The sequence below is a fragment of the Calliphora vicina genome, chromosome 3 (assembly GCF_958450345.1).
Source record: "Calliphora vicina chromosome 3, idCalVici1.1, whole genome shotgun sequence".
NCBI lineage: Eukaryota > Metazoa > Arthropoda > Insecta > Diptera > Calliphoridae > Calliphora > Calliphora vicina.
This window is the reverse complement of record NC_088782.1, coordinates 115,500,509-115,522,462: the sequence shown is the minus strand read 5'-3', so window position 1 is coordinate 115,522,462 and position 21,954 is coordinate 115,500,509. Positions and strand designations below refer to the sequence as shown.

The 21,954-nt window shown below is 30.7% G+C and overlaps 3 protein-coding genes across 3 annotated transcripts; 1 reads left to right on the top strand and 2 right to left on the bottom strand.

Moving 5' to 3' along the window:
- Positions 1-1,050: 1,050 nt before the first annotated feature.
- LOC135955267 (nucleolar protein 11) lies at positions 1,051-4,880 on the bottom strand. Its single transcript, XM_065505604.1, has 4 exons — positions 4,678-4,880; positions 4,440-4,604; positions 4,010-4,379; positions 1,051-2,620 (listed from the first exon to the last, which is right to left on the bottom strand). Exons 1-4 carry the CDS (start codon positions 4,807-4,809, stop codon positions 1,146-1,148), a joined length of 2,142 nt encoding a protein of 713 aa, XP_065361676.1. The 5' UTR covers positions 4,810-4,880; the 3' UTR covers positions 1,051-1,145.
- Positions 4,881-5,209: 329 nt separating this feature from the next.
- Ltn1 (E3 ubiquitin-protein ligase listerin) lies at positions 5,210-17,912 on the top strand. Its single transcript, XM_065502889.1, has 15 exons — positions 5,210-5,362; positions 5,422-6,209; positions 7,077-7,256; positions 7,319-8,348; positions 10,148-11,709; positions 11,771-11,963; positions 12,035-12,218; positions 12,291-12,382; positions 12,448-12,725; positions 12,793-12,952; positions 13,147-13,258; positions 16,046-16,257; positions 17,144-17,335; positions 17,424-17,591; positions 17,658-17,912. Exons 1-15 carry the CDS (start codon positions 5,315-5,317, stop codon positions 17,715-17,717), a joined length of 5,259 nt encoding a protein of 1,752 aa, XP_065358961.1. The 5' UTR covers positions 5,210-5,314; the 3' UTR covers positions 17,718-17,912.
- Rcd7 (Reduction in Cnn dots 7) lies at positions 13,252-15,978 on the bottom strand. The gene is made up of 2 exons (XM_065502890.1): positions 15,159-15,978; positions 13,252-13,603 (listed from the first exon to the last, which is right to left on the bottom strand). Exons 1-2 carry the CDS (start codon positions 15,919-15,921, stop codon positions 13,287-13,289), a joined length of 1,080 nt encoding a protein of 359 aa, XP_065358962.1. The 5' UTR covers positions 15,922-15,978; the 3' UTR covers positions 13,252-13,286.
- Positions 17,913-21,954: the final 4,042 nt, after the last annotated feature.

Below are 21,954 nucleotides of genomic sequence, written 5' to 3'. Positions count from 1 at the left end.
TTTTTGTTATTATTATTTCTGTTCTTGTCGTTGTTGTTGATGTCTTACGTTTTAAGCAATTTAACATTGGTGCAACCGGCTATACCAGCACAGCACAGCAGCAGCATGCAGTTTAAAGATTCAACAGCAAAAGTATAAGCTGAAATAACAACAAGAGTTTTAATGGCATGTTTGTCTGATTCTTTTACAATAAACTCTTTCTACACAAGGGGGTGATTGTTTTTTTTTTTGTATCTTTTGACTCTTAATAAATTTTAAAGGGAAATATGAGATAAGGCAGAAGAATAGTTGTTTAAAAAAAAAACAATATCGTAGTCTTAAAATCAATTTCTTCTATCGTTTAAATATGTTGGAGCTGTGGGAATAAATAGTAAAAATCAGTTAAATTTTAAAATTTAGAAAAACTGTACTTTTTATAGCAATGGACTATTTTTAAGAAGTAGTGAATATACAAAGTCATATGATTGATACTAAGACTATATAAAGTTCCAAACTTGACTTACGATTGAAGCTAAACTAAGACTATATAAAGAAATACGATTGAAACTAAACTAAGACGATATAAAGTCCTACGATTGAAGCTAAACTAAGACTATATAAATACCTATGATTGAAGCTAAACTAAGGCCTGCGATTGAAGCTAAACTAAGACTATATAAAGACCTAAGATTGAAGCTAAACTAAGACTATATAAAGACCTAAGATTGAAGCTAAACTAAGACTATATAAAGACCTACAATTGAAGCAAAACTAAGACCTACGATTGAAGCTAATGTTACACTATATTAAGACCTTCGATTGAAGCTAAACTAAGACTATATAAAGACCTACGATTGAAGCTAAACTAAGTCTATAGAGAGTCCTTATTGATGTTAAACTAAAACTTTATAAAGACCTACTATTAATGCTTTAAACCCCTACGATTGAAACTGCTGAAAGACTGCCTATGATTGAAGCTAAATTTAGACTGACAGTTAGTTTTACAATTTCATAAATCATTAAAACATTTAGCCCCGCAATTTGCTTTTAATCCAAATTAAAAATATCACATTTTTAATATATTTATTTTTGTTTTTATTTAAAAAAAAAATATATAATCCATATGTACTAAAACTCAAAACATAATTATTAGAAAAAAAATATAATTAAAATAAGTGTACCTCCTCAATTGAATACCATTTCGAAGAGTTTTTCTCCTTAAATGTCTTTCTCCTCTCCAGTATATTGTACAATAAGGCTGCAACAGTTTGAAGTTCAACGATTTCCCGTTTATAGCTTTGGAACATTTCATGCCATTTGAACAAAATTTCCATTAGGCTGACATCTTTGGAGAGAGCTAACTTTTGGTAATGGGAATTTAGAAAGACACCAAACCAGCGAAAAATTTGCAACTCATAATCAATGCTGCAGGGATTAAGAGATGGGCGTTCTTCGACCAGCGACAATTGGGGCGTTAGCAACATATTGTACAAATGTTGTAATATCAATAAAATCTTACTGTAATCTATATCTTTTCTAATATGTACAGCAATAGCTTCAGCATCGAAGGAACATGACAACAGAATGTTTAACACATCTATAACTTGAGTGGGAGAGCTATTTTTTGGATATTTTTCGGCTAACAAATCTAAAATTATATAAGACTCTTTTGAGGCATTGGTTTCTAATTTGAAATCCACTTCCATGTGTTCTTTAGTAGCTCCATTTGTTAGTTGCTTAGCAGAGTCATCTTTTTCTTCTTCAGAGTTAGGAATTGATTTCAAATTTTGCAATAAATAACGTAAAGTTTTAGAGATAATTTTTTCGGAGATATTATTATAACGTCTCAGACAAACACCAATATCTGTTACTAAGTTGGCCTTCATTAGCACTGTCAATAGTTTTTCGGTAATTTCATGTTCACTAGCTCCCGCTTTTTCCAGTTGTTTGGCTATAAGTTGTATTTCCGGACAAACAAAACCATTATCATTATAGTTGGTCATTATAGAAACCTGTATATCATCAAGTGGCTCTTCAACCTGAACCACATCAACATGTAAGTTCAACTGCCTTAAACTGTTCAATTCTTTCTCGAACTCTGTTGAATTTTTATAAGCCACATAGTTACCATCAGCTTGAATCAACTTATCTTCTTTCAATTTACTATAATTGTTCTTTGTGATAAATGGTTCATACTCGTTACTGTATTGCAAACAATCTTCCAAAAAGGATTCTTCATTTATGTGAATATCTTCTACTACCGTCTGATAATCATGACCAACTTGTGTGCCCACCAATTCAGATAACACCTCCTTTAAGACTCTATATTTGACAACCGAAAGATTTTGTCCCATTGCCAGGAGGATGTGTTCGTCAATGGACCACAGTTGTGAAATGTCAAAATACACTTTAAAGACTTGTTTTGTTTTTATGACTTTGTATTGAGTATTGTAGAGCAACAGGGAGGCTCCCTCTTGGCCATCATTGGCACCATAAATTGCTACAAAATGTTTGGATATACCCAACACGGAAAGGGGAGTATCAACTTTTAATTGAGTTAGCATCGAAACAAAATTACCAGGAGAACGGCTTGGTTCACTGTCATCGGCAAGACTTAGAAGGAAAATACGTTTATCGGACCCTAGAGGCAGGAAGAAAATAACAAATATATATAAAGAAAAAGGAATAAAAGCGAATCATATAGCATTTAATGAAATCTGTAGCGATTCATATGGAAATTAATGAAAATTAAGTAAGAGTGCTGCATTCAGCTGTGACGGATCTTATATACCCTTCACCATTTGTGGACCGACAACATGAATAGCAACCGAACCAGGACTATACCCGATATATTGATGTATCAATCATTTTAATAAGTTATTTGGGGAATTCGGAAAGTTGATTTCAATAGACAGGCGGACATGGCTATATCAACTCTGCTATATATAACGATCCAGAACATATTTATATACTTTATGAGGTCAGAATAAGATTATCTTAATAAAGAATCCAATAAAAGGAGAACCGGTACAATTGGACTCGAATGAAATATAAACCGTTTCATATAGAATCGAATTAAATGTGAACAGATTCATAAAGAATCGAGTAGAATGTGGAACGTATATAATAAACTGAGAATCAATTATTCGAATTATTAAATCCATTTTGAGCTTAATTCACTAAAATCTTAATTCGAAATTAAAAAATGTCAGCCATTCATTCCATAAATTTATTCCCAACATATAATTCTTTAGCTTCATTCAAAAGGCTTTTAATTAAATAGAACTAATTTATAACAGAATTCATTGAATCTTTGAACGATTAAATTTCTGTTAATACAAATTGCATTGGCATTTTTTTTCTTCATTCAGTTTTGATTTTAATCATTTACAAAATGAATTGAAAAGCCCTTTGGTAATAGATTTATATTGAAGACAAATTTATTCATTCAATAAATTTTTAAAGCTATTTTGTAATGGATTTGAATTCAAGAAAATTTTAATGATTCAATAAGGAATTAATTCTATAAAGAATAAATTCTCAAAGGAATGAATCCAATACATTTGAAGTACAAATGAATTAAACCTATTAATTAATTCACCATGGTTAAGAGATAAATAACATTTAATTTGATTTAAAAATTTGATCGATTTTAAAATATGATCTGAATAATGTAGAAACAAATGAAATTTAAACGGTTTTTATAGAATCAAGTAAAATTTGAAGTGGCTTATATGGTTCATAGAAAATACAATAAAATGTTCATAAATAATCGAATGAAACGAGAATCGGTTAATATATAATCGAATTACATGTGAAGCGGATAATATAAAATGGAATGAAAAGTGTCATATAAATAGAATATAAAACATTTCATATAGAATCAATTGAATTTTAATCGGATTATATGGAATTGAATAAGAAATAAAGCAGTTCATGTAGAATTGAATGAAATACGAACCATATCAAATAGAACCGAATACAATATGAACCAGTTAATATAGAATGAAATTTTTAAAAATATACTTACATATTGTTAACAATACTGGGATTCCATCGCCTTCAATAACAGCTGCACCTGCTACATGAACCTCCAAAATACCCCTTTTTAAATTATAACGTTTCGGCTGGATCTCTTCTCCCTGTAAAGGCAGACGTACCAAGTGATACTCGCCAGTTTTGGTATTACGCTCAAAGTAGGTTAAAATTCTATTTCCATTTGATAATTTTTGCACATTAGCATTCGTGAAAACTAAACTCGAAAATAATTCCATTTGTTGGGAATTACTCTGGGCTTTACGTGTTTCAATGGCAACATTTAATGATTCACACGAGCCATCTGAAAACAAGACAAAGGTTTCATTTTCATCCACCACCAAATCAGCTATACATTTTTGGAACTAAAATATGTAAGGACATTATTAAAATCATTTTAATTCATTTAAAATTAATAAGCTTGCCTTTAACTTCTTGCATTTATTAACATCCTTGGTATCCTCATCCCAGCATCTAATAGTTTTGTTAGCAAATACAGCCACATATTTTTCACTATTCTTATCATACACCACTTTAGAGGATAATTTTTCCAGCACAGACCAGCTTTTTATTTGTTTTTGTGTGGAAATCTTAAAGAAATCAAACGAAATTGTTTAATATTTTTTTTGGTAATATAAAATGTATACACATGTCTGTCAGTACCTTGATGATTATAATGATGTTTTTGCCCAATGTTGTTATAACATTGCCTTCTTCTTTATCGGGCGATATGCCCAGAAAGTCCTTGGGTTCGGGTATGGGACACAAATTATAATATGTTATAAATTTTGTCATTTTAAAAACCAATTTTGTTAATAAATATTTTCGGTGAAAATATGTATGAATAAAAAGTAAACTTGCACGTGTTTGTAGTTTGTTTACAATTTTTTACATGGTTGTATTTTGGTAAACATATGTTTTAAAAGGGCGTTACTACACTATTAACTAAATACACTTGGAAAAATATATATATATGGCAAATTATTAATAAAGTGAAAAAAATATAATATAAATATAAAAATTCAATTAAGTAAATAAATAAAATCTTATTTAAGTTTTTAATTATACAATTTGCTTAACATTTCTGTTTAATTTTATAAAACGTCATTACATCTGACAACTTTAGCCAGTAATGCTAACTTTTTTCTTCAATGTACGACAAAACTAGCTAGAAAATATCTAAATTGACATCACTGGTGTTAGCTGACGTTTATTGCAATTGTTTTCATTTCTTATATTTTGGTCATATTCCTCCTTAAGGCGCATTTGAGAAATAAACTCCACAAATTTTGGCCAAAAAATGGGAGGCAAAACAAAGCAGACACAACGTACTAAAAATAATGCAAAGGTAAATCTATTATATTCAAAAGATTCTCAAGATTACACTAAAATTACCAATCTTTACAGCCCTCGAGCAGTGCACGTAGTGCAGAATTGCTGGGTTCAGCACCCACATTTGTGGGCTTTTCCGCACATTCCGATTTTGGTATTATACCATTTGCTCCCGGTTTTTCAACAGTTGAACAAATGCCTGATACGTTCGATGCCAGCATAAGTCCACAATATCAGTTGACCATGAAGAAACTTTCTAAAAAAGATCCGATGACTAAGAAAAAAGCCTTACAAGAATTAATCGATTTGATTAATAACTCGGAAATGGATGAACTAAAAATGATTTTACCTTTATGGCCCAAATTCTATCAAAATCTGGCCACCGATCCGGAGCACAATGTACGCGAATTAGCCCAGACAGTGCTGCAGCTATTGGTGTCTAAATGTAAAAAGGCAGTGGCACCGTATTTGAAACAGCTAGTGCCTGTCTGGTTGGCCAGTCAATATGATAATTACGCACCGGCGGCTAGTATAGCCAGTGCTTCCTTCAGCGGAACTTTTGCCAACAATGCCAATCGCACTCGTGAGGTTTGTCTGCATTGTCAAAGCGAGATATTGGAATATGCCATGCGTAACTTGACCTTTCACACGGCTTCCACACTATCAACGGGAAAGAACCTAAAACCCGAAGAAGCCGAACAGAAATATCAACGTGTTGTTGTGGGCAGTTTGAAGGAACTTTCCTTTTTTGTTGAACACACTTTGGAGGCCGAGGATCAAACCCAATTGCAGGAGGGCCTAAAGAAGTTGTTGGACCATCAAAAGTTTTGGAGTTTTTGCAAAAATAAACTCAATGCCATCAAGTAAGTATGATTATAAAAGTAAAAACTTCAAATTTAATCGAATTAAATTTGAATCGAATTAAATATAGAATCGAATGGAATTGTATGACATTCGAACCGGTTCATATAAAACCTAATGAAATATGAACCGTTTCATAAAGGATCGAATGATATTAGAACAGGTTCATATATAATCGAATGAAAATTTGAAGCGGTTCATAAGGAATCGAATATCAGAACTGGTTCATATAAAATATAATGAAATGTGAACCGTTTCATAAAGAATCGAATGACATTAGGAACGGTTCATATAGAATTAAATGTAATGTGAAGGGAAGTGAATCGATGAAATTTCCGGTTTATATGGAATCGAATAAAATGTGAACTGATACATATAGAATCACATGAAAATAAACCGATTCATTTAGAATCTCATGAAATGTGAACCGGTTCATATCGAACCGAATGGAATGTGAACCGAATAAACTTTGGAACTGATTCATAAAGAATTAAATGAAAACAACCAGATTCATTTAGAACGGGTTTATGAAGAATTGAATGAAATGAGAGTCGGTTGATATAGAATTGAAAAAAAGTGAACCCGTTTATATAGAACCGACTCAAATGAGCACCGGTTTAAATATAATCGAGTGAAACAGTTTATATAGAATCTAATGAAATTTAAACCCTTTCAAATATAATCGAAAGAAATATCTTTGATATAGAATCGATTAAAATGTTAACGGGGTTAAATTTAATCGAAGAAAAAAAGTGAATTGGTTCAAATAGAATCAAATTAAAGGCGAATAGCGAAATTCTATATTAATTTCTAACTACGTTAACGAATAAACTATGAACCGCCAACAATTTCTTTTTAATAAATTCCAGAGCTGCTTGGTTTGAACTGATGTATCATTTACTGCAAAATCCTAACCAACAAGAAATTTTTGTTACACAAAAATCTCAAATGATAACAATAGCTTTTCAAAATATTGATGAATCCGATCCCCTGGTGGCACCTCATATATGGGGTTGTATACTGCTCATACAAACGAATTACAAGGATTGGTAAGTTTTTATTAAGTAAAATAAATTCTAGATTTTCTTGCAACACTTTATCATATTTTCAGGCATCAAACAATTGATTTTCATAAAAATGTCTGGCCCAAATTTACTTATTTACAACGTAATGCCTTCAATCGTAATGCTCAAGCCATTTGTCCCAACATTCTGCCATTTTTCTCACAATTATCACATGTAACAAACGATATCGGAGAATATCAAAGTTTAGTAAAGCAATTTTTCGACAATATTAGAGATGTTATAATTATGGAAAACTCCACACTCAACATATCGAAACAGGACAATAAAATGATAATAAAAACATACTTTGAATGTGTGCGTTATTTAATACAGAAAATCCACAATAAAAAAGAAAACACCCAGGAGGAGGAGAAAGCTATGGTATTGAAATTATTAGAGGAAAATATGGTGGAGCCGATAAAATGGTGCCTCACAAGTGCGGAAAGCTTAACAACAAAATATTTCTTCCAACACACCTCCACTTTAGTGGCCTTCTTTGACAAACAAGCTGCCATATCGTCATTGTATCAACAGTTATTGGACAGATTTTGGTTTTTGTTATTCACTTTTATACCCGAAGAGCTCAAGAAACCCGATGTTAGTGAATTGTATTTAGAGCGTGTTATAGAACTGATAAATGATTTGTATGTAGCAAATCCCCATTTAGAAGAACATAAAGTTAAATTCTTAGAAGATGTAGATAAGAACTTAGAGAAAACTGAACGTCCTGCTACACCTAAGGAACCACATACCACGGCAGCTTTTATACAAAAAGAGCTGAAACAATTGGTTTTACAATTGTTGCGCATTTGTTTCAATAAAACTACAGCTTTGAAAACTTCCAAATATATTAAACATGTACGTTTGTTGTGTAACATGTTTAGTGACAGGGAATTTTTCGCTAAAGTAAGTGAAGATGGCAAACTGGAGACTACCTTAAAGACACTGGTTGATTTGTTAAAGTCGTCGATCTTGGATAATGAAGCCTGTGAAACTGTGGTGGATGTAGTGTTTGAAATTTTGCTAAATTTGGAAAAACAACAACGATTTGAATTCATCGAAAGGGAATTGATGAAGGTAAGTGAAGTGTTTTTTTTTTTGTCTAACTGTATGAAATGTGGAACGGTTGATATAGAATCAAGTAAAATGTTAAGCAATTCATAAAATATGAAGAAATTCCTATAGAATATACTATTGAAAATTAAATGTATTGAAAGTCGATTACATTTAGGACCAGTTTATGTAAAATTCTATGAAATGTTTTGAAAGGTTCATAAAGAATCGAATGAAATGTGAACCGGTTCATGTAGAATTGAATGGATTATAAACTGTTTCACATAGAATTGAACAAAATGCGGACCGTTTCATATAGAATGTAATGAAATGTGAACCGTTTCATATTGAATCAAATGAAATTTGAACCGGTTCGCATGGAATCGAATGAAATGTAAACCGGTTCATATTGAATCAAATAAAATTTGAATCGGTTCATATGGAATCGAATGAATTGCGAACTGGTTCATATAGAATCGAGTGCATTTTTAACCGGTTCATATAGAATAGAATGAAATATGAACCGAAATTTGAATCGGTTCATATGGAATCGAATGAAATATAAACCGGTTCATATGGAATCGAATGAATTGTGAACCGGTTCTTATAAAATCGAATGCATTTTGAAGTTTATATAAATTCGAATAAAATTTGAACCGGTTCATATAGAATCAAATAAAATTTGAATCGGTTCATATGGAATCGAATGAAATGTAAACCGGTTCATATAGAATCGAGTGCAATTTGAAGTTTATATAAATTCAAATACAATTTGAAGCGGTTTCATATTGAATCAAATGAAATGTGAACCGGTTCATATAGAATTGAATAAAATTTGAACCGGTTCATATAGAATTGAATAAAATTTGAACCAGTTCATATAGAATTGAATAAACTTTGAACCGGTTCATATAGAATTGAATAAATTTTGAACCGGTTCATATAGAATTGAATGAAATATGAACCGGTTCATATAGAATTGAATGAAATATGAACCGGTTCATATAGAATTGAATGAAATATGAACCGGTTCATATAGAATTGAATGAAATATGAACCGGTTCATATAGAATTGAATGAAATATGAACCGGTTCATATAGAATTGAATGAAATATGAACCGGTTCATATAGAATTGAATGAAATATGAACCGGTTCATATAGAATTGAATGAAATATGAACCGGTTCATATAGAATTGAATGAAATATGAACCGGTTCATATTGAATCGAATCAAATGTGAAGCAGTTCATATAGAATCGAATCAAATGTGAAGCAGTTCATATAGAATCGAACATAATGTGAACCAGTTTATACAGAATCGAATGAAATGTGAACCGGTTCATATAGAATTGAATGAAGTGAAAACCGTTGCATATAAAATTTAATGACATGTGAACCGGTTCATATGGAATCGAATGAAATGTTAATCGGTTCATAAGGAATCGCATGAATTGTGAACCGTTTCATAGTGAATCAAATGAAATATTCATATTGAATCGAATCAAATTAGAACCAGTTCATAAAGAATCGAACAAAATATGAACCGGTTCATATTGAATCAAATAAAATGTGAACCGGCTCATATAGAATCGAATGAAATATGAACCGTTTCATATGGAATCGAATGAAATGTGAACCGTTTCATATTGAATCAATGAAATTTGAAGCGGTTCGTATAAAATCGAATCTAATATGAGCCGGCTCAAAAGAATCGAATCAAATATGAAGCGATTCATATAAAATCTAATAAAATGAACCGTAATATTTAAAATCTAAAGAATTTTGATGAAATTCTATTTATTTTTCTTACTAACCTTCAAGATTCCGCATCACGTAACCCAAACCTTGGTACTGCAACGTCTACTCTCACATCCCTTGTGCATAGAACCCGAAGTGCGTAGCATATTGTCACAAAGCGAAACCACCGAAATCATCAGTAAAATTGCCCGCGATGTTGTCGCCAACAATTCCAAGGATCTGTTTAACCTATTGCACAAGTGTTTCTTTGAAACCGATAGCGGTGAAATTTTAATTTCATCCAAAACCGTCGACTCAATACTCAACATACTATCGGAGCCATTGGTGCAGGCGCAGCAAGATAATGAGAATACCAATACAGATGTAGATGCCTGCGGCAGTTTTATAGCACAAATAATGCCAGTCGTGTGTTCAAATGAAAACTCAACGCGTGCGGTACAACATAAAGTATTTCTAAGGCTGTTTAAATTTAGTATAGAAAAATCCGTCAATGATTATATATCAGAGGATACGTTGTGGGAAATAACCACCTGCTGGCAGGATGCTTTATCCAGTGAAGATATTATCATAGATGAGGAGTTGTTGCAAAAATGTACTGAAATAGTAGAGCAACAGGCGGCCAATGAAAACATAACAATCACAGCTATAGATTCTATGGCAGAAGCAATGGCTAAATTTGTTACTTGCTCTACTGAGAATACAGAAGAAGAAAAAGAACGTTCTTTGAAGATTGATGAAGTTTTGAAGACTTTATTGAAAAATAATGCAAATGACATACAAGATCTCTTTAATGTTTGTGTTTTTATAGAGTCGTTAAAGGGAGCCGCAACTCCCTCTAGTGATTTTACACAAAACATAAAAAATATCAGCGATTTGAAATTAGTATTACAAAAATCGTTACTAAATTTCTCTACTCTATGCAAGTTGGTGTGCAAATCATCTAAGGCTCAAGCTTTATTAGACAATGCTGAGGTCAATGAAGATGAAATCACCGATGACTATTGTGATCCTAATGAAAATTTATTGAAAATATGGTCGGAGTTCTTGCAAACCCAGCTGTTGCAATACATTAACATAGCAGCTTGTGGTGATGCCTTAGTTACTTACACCGATAAATTGGATAAAAGACTAGAAGCTTTATGTTTGGAACTCTCCGAAAAGGTACAATTGCTGTTGCGCCAATCCGGAGAACTAAGTGTTACCCTCAAAGAAAGACTGCTAGAGGCAGCAGCTAAAGAAGAAGCCATCATCTATTGTCGTGCTCTACCCTATCTAGTGAATATTGAGCAATATGCTCAATTTGAGGAGAGTGGCATGCTACTTTTGGCCGAAGATTTGCAAGAATACTTTGTGGCCCAAAAAGCTTACAAGGCCTACATAAATACTCTGCAATATTTATTGCCTAAATTGGAAGACAAAACTATCAGCAGCCAATGTCCCATAATGCGTTGTGAACCTTCTGATATGTGGATAAGAGCGGCCGTTTTTCGTACTTTAATTGAGAATAATTTCTCTTCAGCATATAATGAGAAATCTGATCATAATATTGTTACCTCCACAGTGCAGTTTATAACACAACATGCGGATAAGTTGCATACACAAAAGGATTTGCTGTTATATCAAACGTATGCTTGAGATTTGTTCATAATTTTGTAGAGGTTTTAAAATATTTGTTTGTTTTTTCAGAGAGATACCAACACAAGGCATAGTTAATGTTTTAAATGCTGTGGAATATATGAACTTATTAACCGAAGTTTTGCGTAAAGTACCCCATCAATTGTCTATTAAAAATTGGGATGTTATACGCATTGGTTTGGGCCATTGGATATTAAGTTTGACCAAGTCTTTGGATTATGCTTTAGAGAAGCAAGATGAAAAGGTATGTGAATTCAATACATTTGAAATACAATGGTATTTACCTTATCTTTTGTTTATTAATCTTTTGTCTAGACTTTATACTTTACCCTACACGTCTTTAAACTATTTGCCGCTTTAACCTCATTCTTTGCTGAAGAAAAACAAAAAAGTTCAACAGAACTAATCAAAAATGTCTACGATGAATGGATACAAGTGTTTTCACGCGATGTATATCTAACATTGTTCAAATCATTTTATCGTATTTGTCAATACCAAGGTAATTGGAGAAAAGGGCAGAATTTTGAAAAATTAACATCAAATTTCATTTATATTTTTCTTAAATTTCAAGATATTTCATCCAACTTTTCTGACAGCTGGGAAATATTTTTAAATGAACTAACCAAAACTATGGATCATATGGATTATGGTGTTGTTTATGCGGTAAAGTTGTATATCAAACTATTACTCAACTCAATAATAAATAATTCATATTTTTCCACTTAAAGTTTTGTAAAAACTCTAGCCAAATTACCCTGGATCATGTGTGTAATTTCCTGTTGAAAAACTTATCCAGTCCGGTGCATTCTTTACGTACTTTAAGTATCTTTATGATGCGCCAACTAACACCCCACTTTGTGGCCGATGATATTGAGGTGTACGACAAGAAATCGGAGCAAATTGATAAAGATGAGCATAAGATTGTTAAATGGCATTTCTTGAATCGTTTCGAAGACTATATAGGACGTTATGATATGGCAATACAGAAATATATTAAAGAATTTAGGTAAATTAAAGAAATTTTATTAAATTTTTACTAATTAATAATAATAAATCAAATAATTTCTTATTAGTTTCAAATTAACGGAAATAGCAGATATGGAAAGTATAGAAAGACATGAAGCTTTTAGCTATTTAATGTTGTGGGATTGTATTATCTATGCTTGTGCCAAATCACCAGTAGCTTTACGTTCTGTATACACCTCCTGGTTGCATGAAAATAAATATGAAGAGGTAAGTTTAATTAAAACTACGGAATTTACAAGTTCTCCTGAAATGTTGGTTCTTTTGAAATGTTGGTATGACAAAAGCTTTGGAACTGCAAATCCTAGGTTATTTCAATATTATTGAAAAACTTTTAATTCTGTCCTGCCAACATTTGACCTTTTTTCTAAAAAAAAGACTGAGAATTTCCCTTATTTTTCCAGAATTTACTACAATTTTTATTCCGCTCAATGCCGGCTGAAATTTTGAAAAATCACAGTTCCAAACAATTAAACAACGAAATTTTCAAAGGTCTCTCTTGGACACAAATACAAGGTAATTGCTTAATATTTCCAATTTCCTATTATATTTCAGTGTTATCATTGTTGTATTGTGCCTTGTCACTCGTGGTCTGCTGATAAGAGTAATAATCTTCATCTTCCTCTTCATAGTACGATTCCTCCGATGCAATTGGTGATATGTAATCGGCTACCGGTAAAAATGACGACAATTCTTGTGGTTGTCTTTCAGATTGTGATTGGGGCATTTGTGGATATTGTTTGGGGGGTTCGGCTACATGTATATTCAAGTTGGAAATGAATTTATTAATCCAGACGGCCAAATTGAAAGACAATATTTTTTGATATTCACGCAAATTGCTGGTTATGTGGAATTCTTTATCTGAAAGGTGATTTGTAAAGATTAAATGAATAGTTTAGGCTCAATTGTAAGTATTTATAAAGTCTGTGGAGTCTTAGGTTAGCTTCAATCGTAGGTCTTTTATAGTCTGAACTTAGCTTTAATTGTAGATCTTTATATAGTCTTTATGCAGTCTTAATTTAGCTTCAATCATTAATTTATCTTCAATCGTAGGTCTTTTATAGTCTAAATTTAGCTTCAATCGTAGTTTTATATTGTAAGTTATAGATAGCGAAGTCGATATAGCCATGTTGAAATCAACTTTCCGTAGCCCCTAAATAACTTACATACATGATTCATACATCAATATGTCGGAAATTCCGGCTCGGTTGCTATTTAAAATCGGCCCACAAATGGCTGAGATATAAAGAAAAAACCGGGAAAACCTCAATTTTTGGCATATTTTTGATCTATATCTGGATTACTAAGTCATTAATATAGACAATGTTGATATCTAATGATAGATATTTTAAAGTCCATTGCAACGATGTATATAAAGCTATAGTAAGTTGGACCTACAATGGGTCAAAATCGGGAAAAATATTTTTTAACCCAAATTTTTTTTCATCAAAATTTTTTTTTGTCATAAATTATTTCTCAAAAAAAAATTTTAAAAATTATAAAAAAAAAAATTTAAAAATTATAAAAAAAAAATTTTAAAAAACTTTTTTTATAAAAAAATTTCGAAAAAAGAAATTTAAATTTTGTTTACCTAAAAATATTTAAAAACAAAAAAATGTTTTTAAGTATAATTTGGTGAAGGGTATCTAAGATTCGGCACAGCCGAATATAGCTCTCTTACTTGTTTAGTCTTAGTTTAGCTTCAATCGTAGGTCTTTTTATACCCTTCACCTTCGTGAGAAGGGTATATATGTTTGTCATTCCGTTTGTAATTTCCACAATATAATTTTCCGACCTTATAAAGTATATATATTCAGGTTCCTTATAAATAATTGAGTCGATTAAGCCAGCTTCAATCGTAGGTCTTTTTATACCCTTCACCTTCGTGAGAAGGGTATATATGTTTGTCATTCCTATCAGACATGCTTTCGAGAAGTTTCCTATTTAAAATCTGCAAAATCGGTCCACAAATGGCTGAGATATGAGGAAAAATCCAGGACAACCTCGATTTTTGACTTATATCTGGATTACTATAGTCATTAATATAGACAATATTCATATCTAATGATAGATATGAAGTTGGACCTACAATGGGTCAAAATCGGAAAAAATATTTTTTAACCCGAATTTTTTTTCAACAAAAAAAAATCAAAAAATTTTTTATTAGCTTCAATCGTAGCTCTTTTAAAGTCTTAATTTAGCTTTAATCGAAGGTTTTTTATAGTCTTACATTATCCCCAGACGTAGGTCTTAGAATGGATTAAATTTAGCTTCAATCGTAGATCATTAGTTTAGCTTCAATCATGGGCCTTTAAATTGCCTTAGTTTAAATTCTATCGTGAGTCTTTATATTGCCTTAGTTTAGCTTCTATCGTGGGTCTTTATATTATCTTAGTTTAGCTATAATTCCACATACCTGTAAACTCTCTCAATGTCTCCAATATGACCGTCACCAAAGCCGAACTCTCATCCATTATAAATTGATCATTCAATAGAAACTCTCTCATTTGTTCAAATAGTATACAAACGATCTTTTTAATTTGCTGTCTCTGTTTATGCACAATTTTACGCTTTAACTTTCGGCAACGTAATCTCTCCTTCCTCCTAGCCACCCTTTTCAAGCGTTTCTCCTCCTTCAGCATATCCAAAGCTCTTTGTATGCTGGTATACTCCACATTTGGTGATTTATCCAAACGTTTATTCAACGATCTTTTGTGACGTCGTGATATGATATGATTGAAATTATTTAAAGTGTCAGTTACCTGTTTTAGATCAGGCTTGGCCAAACGATTAATACGTGCCGTACAATTGGCTATAATGGATCGCTTTAGGAAATAGCGTGGCATTTTCCGGGGAGCCGCAAAATTTGCTTTGGGTGTGGCCAAATGCACGATATGCTCCTCCGGTGTCAAAACATCACGATCGATAATAATATTGCCGGTGTGTTTGCAAACATATTGGGGATTGTAGCGTGGACAAACACATACATATCTGTATAAATAGCGAGGTGGTTGCTTTCTAAGCTTTTCGAAAAATGGCCGAATATCTTTACATTTAATGGTGCGTTCGTTTAGTAAAGACTGGCGGCAATTAAGTTCTTCTAAAACGGTTTTGGTTTTCTGGGGCGGTTTCAAGGGAATTTCAATTTCACTGGGGATTTCCTCAAAATTTATGGCCATTATTCTTGATAGATTATAAAGGATTTACGAACGTTTAAAATTTTTCACAAGAATATTTTATTTATGAAATGATTTTTTTTTAAATTTATTTACATTTTTTTTGTTATAAAAATTTTGTTTCTAGATCCTAACTTAACATTGGAAAAGTATGTCTGTCATTTGTATACCGTTGTGTTGAGTAAACTACCGGCTGTTGTTCGCAAATGGTGGAATACTAGTCCCTCGAGGCAAAAGACCTTTGTCGACACTTTAACCACAAACTTTGTTTCTCCGATTATATGCCAGGAGGAACTAATGGCCATTGCTAGTAAAAAGGATAAACATGAAAATATGCAGGTAAGAAAAAAAGAAAAATTGCTATTTTATACGAAGCAAGTCTTTTAATTAAGAATCCTCTTTTAGGGTATTTATACAGTTCTAATTTAGTTTCCATCGTAGGTCTTTATATAGTCTTAGTTTAACTTTGTTTAAAGCTTTAATCGTAGGTCTTTATATAATCTTAGTTTAACTTCAGTTAAAGCTTTATTCATAGGTCTCTATATAGTCTTAGTTTAACTTTAGTTAAAGCTTTAATCGTAGGGGTTTATATAGTCTTAGTTGAACTTCAGTTAAAGCTTTTTTCGTAGGGTTTTATATAGTCTTAGTTTAACTTTAGTTAAAGCATTAATCTTAGGGGTTTATATAGTCTTAGTTTAACTTTAGTTAAAGTTTTAGTTAAAGCTTTAATTCTAGGTCTTTATATAGTCTTAGTTTAACTTCAGTTAAAGCTTTAATCGTAGGTCTTTATATAGTCTTAGTTTAACTTTAGTTAAAGCTTTAATTGTAGGTCTTTATATAGTCTTAGTTCAGCTTTAATCGTAGGTCTTTATATAGTCTTAGTTTAACTTCAGTTAAAGCTTTAATTGTAGGTCTTTATATAGTCTTAGTTTAACTTCAGTTAAGTCTTTAATCGTAGGTCTTTATATAGTCTTAGTTTAACTTCAGTTAAAGCTTTAATCGTAGGTCTTTATATAGACTTAATTTAACATCCGTTAAAGCTTTAATCGTAGGTCTTTATATAATCTTGGTTTAAACTTCAGTTAAAGCTTTAATCGTAGGTCTTTATATAGTCATAGTTTAGCTTCCATTCAAGGCCTTTATATTCTCAATTTAGCTTAAATTTGTATTTGAACTTCTGGAATAAAGAAATTTGAATTCTTTTTTTTTATAATTCTTATTTTAGGTAACTGTACACATATCGACCCGTGAAGTTTTAGCGGTATATTCAATTGATGAGGCTCGCATGGAATTGGTCATAACATTGGCCTCCAATTATCCCTTGGGATCAGTAAAAGTGGATTGTAATAAACAAATTGGAGGACGTTCATCATCACGTAACGTGGCCATGCAATTGACCATATTCCTAACACATCAGGTAATAACCCATAGCTTCTCTATACATTTTAAAATTTTCAATTTTTAAATTCTATATAAACAAAATTTGTTTTTAAATTTTGCAACAGAATGGCACCATATTTGATGGTCTGGCTTTGTGGAAAAATAATCTGGATAAGAAATTCGAAGGCGTTGAAGAATGTTACGTTTGTTATACGGTTATTCATCAAGACACCTGTCAATTACCCAAATTAACCTGTAAAACTTGTAAAAAGAAATTCCATGGTCCCTGTTTGGTAAGTATTTTGAAGTTATTTTAAAAATTGTGAATATTTATTGTAAATTTTGTGTGTTTTTTTTAGTATAAATGGTTTACCACCAGCTCAAAATCTACTTGCCCTATTTGCCGTAATGTTTTCTAAATTTGTGTAATTTTTTTGAAATACGTAAATGTGTGCAACACACATCATGGAGCAATATATTATTCATGGCTGTTTTGGTTGAGTCAAATATGTATGTATGTCTATGGAAACGTTTAAATTAAAATATTTATATTTTAAATGTAATTTTAAAAGTAATTAATAAAACAAATAAACAATGATTAAGAATAAAGTAAACTTAGTTTACGTAACTGGGGTTTTAAATTTATGGAGAATTTAAGGTTTGTTTGAAATGTGTAAAATATGTAAAATAAACATTTCCATAACCAGTGAGGAAACCATTTGTTTTTATTTCTTTGAGTTGGTGGCATTGATCGCAATGGCGAACTGTGTTGAATAGTGTTGCCGGATTCGTTTGATTTTGTTTTATTATACCCTTTACCTTCGTGAGAAGGGTATATATAATATTGTCATTCCGTTTGTAATTTCCACAATATAATTTTCCGACCCTATAAAGTATATATATTCTGGATCCTTATAGATAGCGGAGTCAATTAAGCCATGTCTTGCTGGCTGTCTGTTGAAATCAATTTTCTGAAGACCCCAGATATCTTCGGGATCCAAATCTTCAATAATTCTGTCAGACATGCTTTCGAGAAGTTTCCTATTTAAAATCAGCAAAATCGGTCAGTAAATGGCTGATGTATGAGGAAAAAACCAGGACAACCTCGATTTTTTACCTATATCTGCATTACTAAGTCATTAATATAGACAATATGGATATCTAATGATAGATATTTCAAAGACCTTTGCAACGACGTATATAAGACCATAGTAAGTTGGAACTAAAATGGGTCAAAATCGGAAAAAAAAATTTTACCCCAATTTAATTTTCAACAAAAAAAAAAAAATTTAAATTTAAAAAAAAAAAATTTAAAAAATTAAAAAAAAATTTTAAATAATTGGAAAAAAATTTTACATAAAATTAAAAAAAAAAAAAAAAAAAATTTTACCTAAAAATATTTAAAATGTGTATTTTGAAGTATAATTTGGTGAAGGGTATATAAGATTCGGCACAGCCGGTTGTAAGTTATACGGTAATTTCGGTCTGACTTATATTTATAAAATATTTAAAAATTATATTTAGTTTATTTAAATAACTTTCATACTCACTTCAATAAAGATATTTCACTCCAAAACCTTTTTTTTTAAATAAGTAAAACATAATTTCTTTTTCTTGTTAGAATTAATCTTTCAATACTGTAAAGCGTTTTTAATATTATATAATTAAATTTCCATCGTTTCATCTCTTCCTTTCATTAATAAACAGCAATAATATGAATATTTATTATGTACTTTTCTTTAAATATTTAGGATTTTACAATATTATCTTTTTTTATATATAGATTTTCCTTTTAATTTGTTAGTATAAATTCCTTATTATATAAAGGTTTATTTAGGTAAATAAAGTTAAATTAATTTTTGGTTTTATATTATAAAAAAAATATACATATTTAAAATATTATTACACACATTAAAAAAGATGACATAGATTAATTTTTGACAAATACAAAATGGCGTTGTTTATGAAACATGCTTGGAATTTGATGAATTTATTTAAAAAAAAAGCAAAATTAAGATAATAAAGCTTGGGAATGGACTTAATTGAAACTACAGCTTAAACCATTCAATATTAAATTTTGCATAATTAATTTTGTATACTTTTTTACTTAATGTTGTTTTAACTCTAATTTTTTAATGTTTTTTTTTTTAATTGTACAAAATACAATTTAATAAGTTTTTTTTAGAAATATATTTTTTAAGCAGCCATATTTTTTTTATTAAATTAATATCATTATTATAAGTATAAAATGTATTGTAAAATAATCTTTTAATTGTTTTTTTTTAAACCATAATTTGATAAATTAATTTTTGTTAAACATTTATTATTATTTTTCATTTATTTTTGGCTCATAAATTAGTTTGTAAAAATTTATAAATTATCTCCAATATTGATAAATAAGTTTTAAATTTATAAAAAAAAAATGTCCATACAAAATTTGTTTTATAAAACTTTGCTAAATTTAAAAGCTATTTATGAATATTCATAATTAATTTTTAAGTTTATCATAGGTTTATAAAATTTAGTCGTAATATGGGGGAAAAGAGTTTCGTATCTTCAAGAGTTTAATTTTCTACAATAGAGAGAAATCAAGAAATATTTAGCTTCTCCAGTTAATAAATCAGAAAATTACGTCATTTGAATTATTATTGTTTTTAAATCTTTTTATATTTATTGCACTCGAATTATTAAACATTTTGTTAATTTAGACTACAAATTTAGTATTATCAATTATCCCTTTATTTTACTATCTATTTCTAACGGAATTTTTAACGAAATAGTCCGGCAACCTTATTATTTATACCAAGCAAGAGTTGTTTTCATTGGCTGAGAGTAACGATTGCTTATGTGTGTGTGTGTTAATACTCATTAATAGTTGTAGTTTTTGTTTCTCTACTTGTGCTAGCCATTTTGATTGGCTGTTTGTTTTTGAACTCTTGATTGGTAGATTTGTTTGCAAATGGTGTTTATTTCTTTATTTTTAGAGACTGACGGCCAGGAATGGAAAATACAATTTTTATTTGCTCACAAAATCTATCAAATTTGTACTTTTTTGCCCATAGCGTACAAAATTAAATAACAAATATACTAGGATAAATAAATCCTAACTAAATGAGTTTGACTTAAATGAGTTTTTCTGATTAATTTTTCTAGACATTTTACTTCATTAAATTAATATCAAATTCGTTAAACCGAAAAACCACAGAGTCGATTCTATATTTATTTAAAAAAATCAAACTCATAAAGGGTTTTTCAATAGAGTAAGATAAAACTGTTTAATTCGCGAATGAAAATCGTTCAATTTGAAAAGGTGTGATGAATTTCGACTGATGTGAAGAATAATTATTGAAACAGTGATGATAAATAGCAAATAATTTCATGTAATTTAGGGGAAAAATTATATTATAAATACCTATGAAAATATTTGAAAAAAATTCACAGTAATTTCATTATTACACTGTGCTAGTTGAAAAAATTGTCAAGCGTGGAACCCGGTGAGTTTTCGAAATAACGGTATATCTCGATAATACGAGCTAACCTAAAATAAACGGTTAGCACCACTGAATTCAGCGTACCCGAATTAGTTTAAGCCACTGGGTGCCCTTCTTGACAGAAAAAAAGTGTCAATTTCGTGCACAATGTAATTTTTTACATAGAGAATTATACATAGAGACGAAACACTCCGACTTGTCAAACAAAAATACAACAAATCATATTTCAGATGCAACAACAAAATACATTGTATAGCCCACCCATATTGCGGAAAGCTTTCTCATACCCAAGTGATCATTCAAAATAAGCTTCCAAAATCTCACTTTCAATCTCCGATCGGCTAACACCATATAGTTAATTTGTTCAATTGTTTAGGGTATAGAGGCCTCAGCTGGGAATCGAGAACGTTCGGCATCTTCCGTACTTGTGCGGCCACAACAAAATTCAGTAAACCACTTTTTTACCATTGAAATTGATGGTACCGAGTTCACATAGTATTTATTTTTTTTTTTACGCAAAAAATAATGCACAAGAAATTCACTTTTTCCCATTTTCTCCTCAAGTCACGCGGTAGTCTGCTATTAATGGCTGTCAAACACAAACTAAATGACACAGCTTGTTCAAATTTTAACAGGAGTCAACTGACAGAGCAGTGTTAAGCTTTTAGTTAAGAGGCGGGCAATTCAAAAAGTAACGGACTTATTGACCCGTTCTCGTTTTGAATATTTAAGTAGTCTACTTTAGCAATTATTTTATAACATCTTTATATATATAATTCTTCTGTACGTGTGTTAGTAACTAAGCTCCTTCTTAACGGCTGGGCCGATTTCGATGAAATTTGTTGTGTATGTTTGAGTTGGTCCCTGGATGGTTTAGATTCACAATTGACCTATATAGGAACAATGAGCATGGCACCTCCCATACAAAGTCAAAATTTATTATTGCATATTTGGAGTACTATTATAGTGGGAGTCTTCAAACTTTGTGTGAGCTATGGCTGAACTACGTTTGCCGGGACAGCTAGTTTATTATAAATATTGTCAAATGCTAAAATTTTTAAAAAGTTTGTCAAAAATATATTGAAATAAGCTTTAGCAAATATATATCGTTAATACCGATTTGACAAAAAACGGAAACTCTAATATAAATGTAAATAGTATTAAA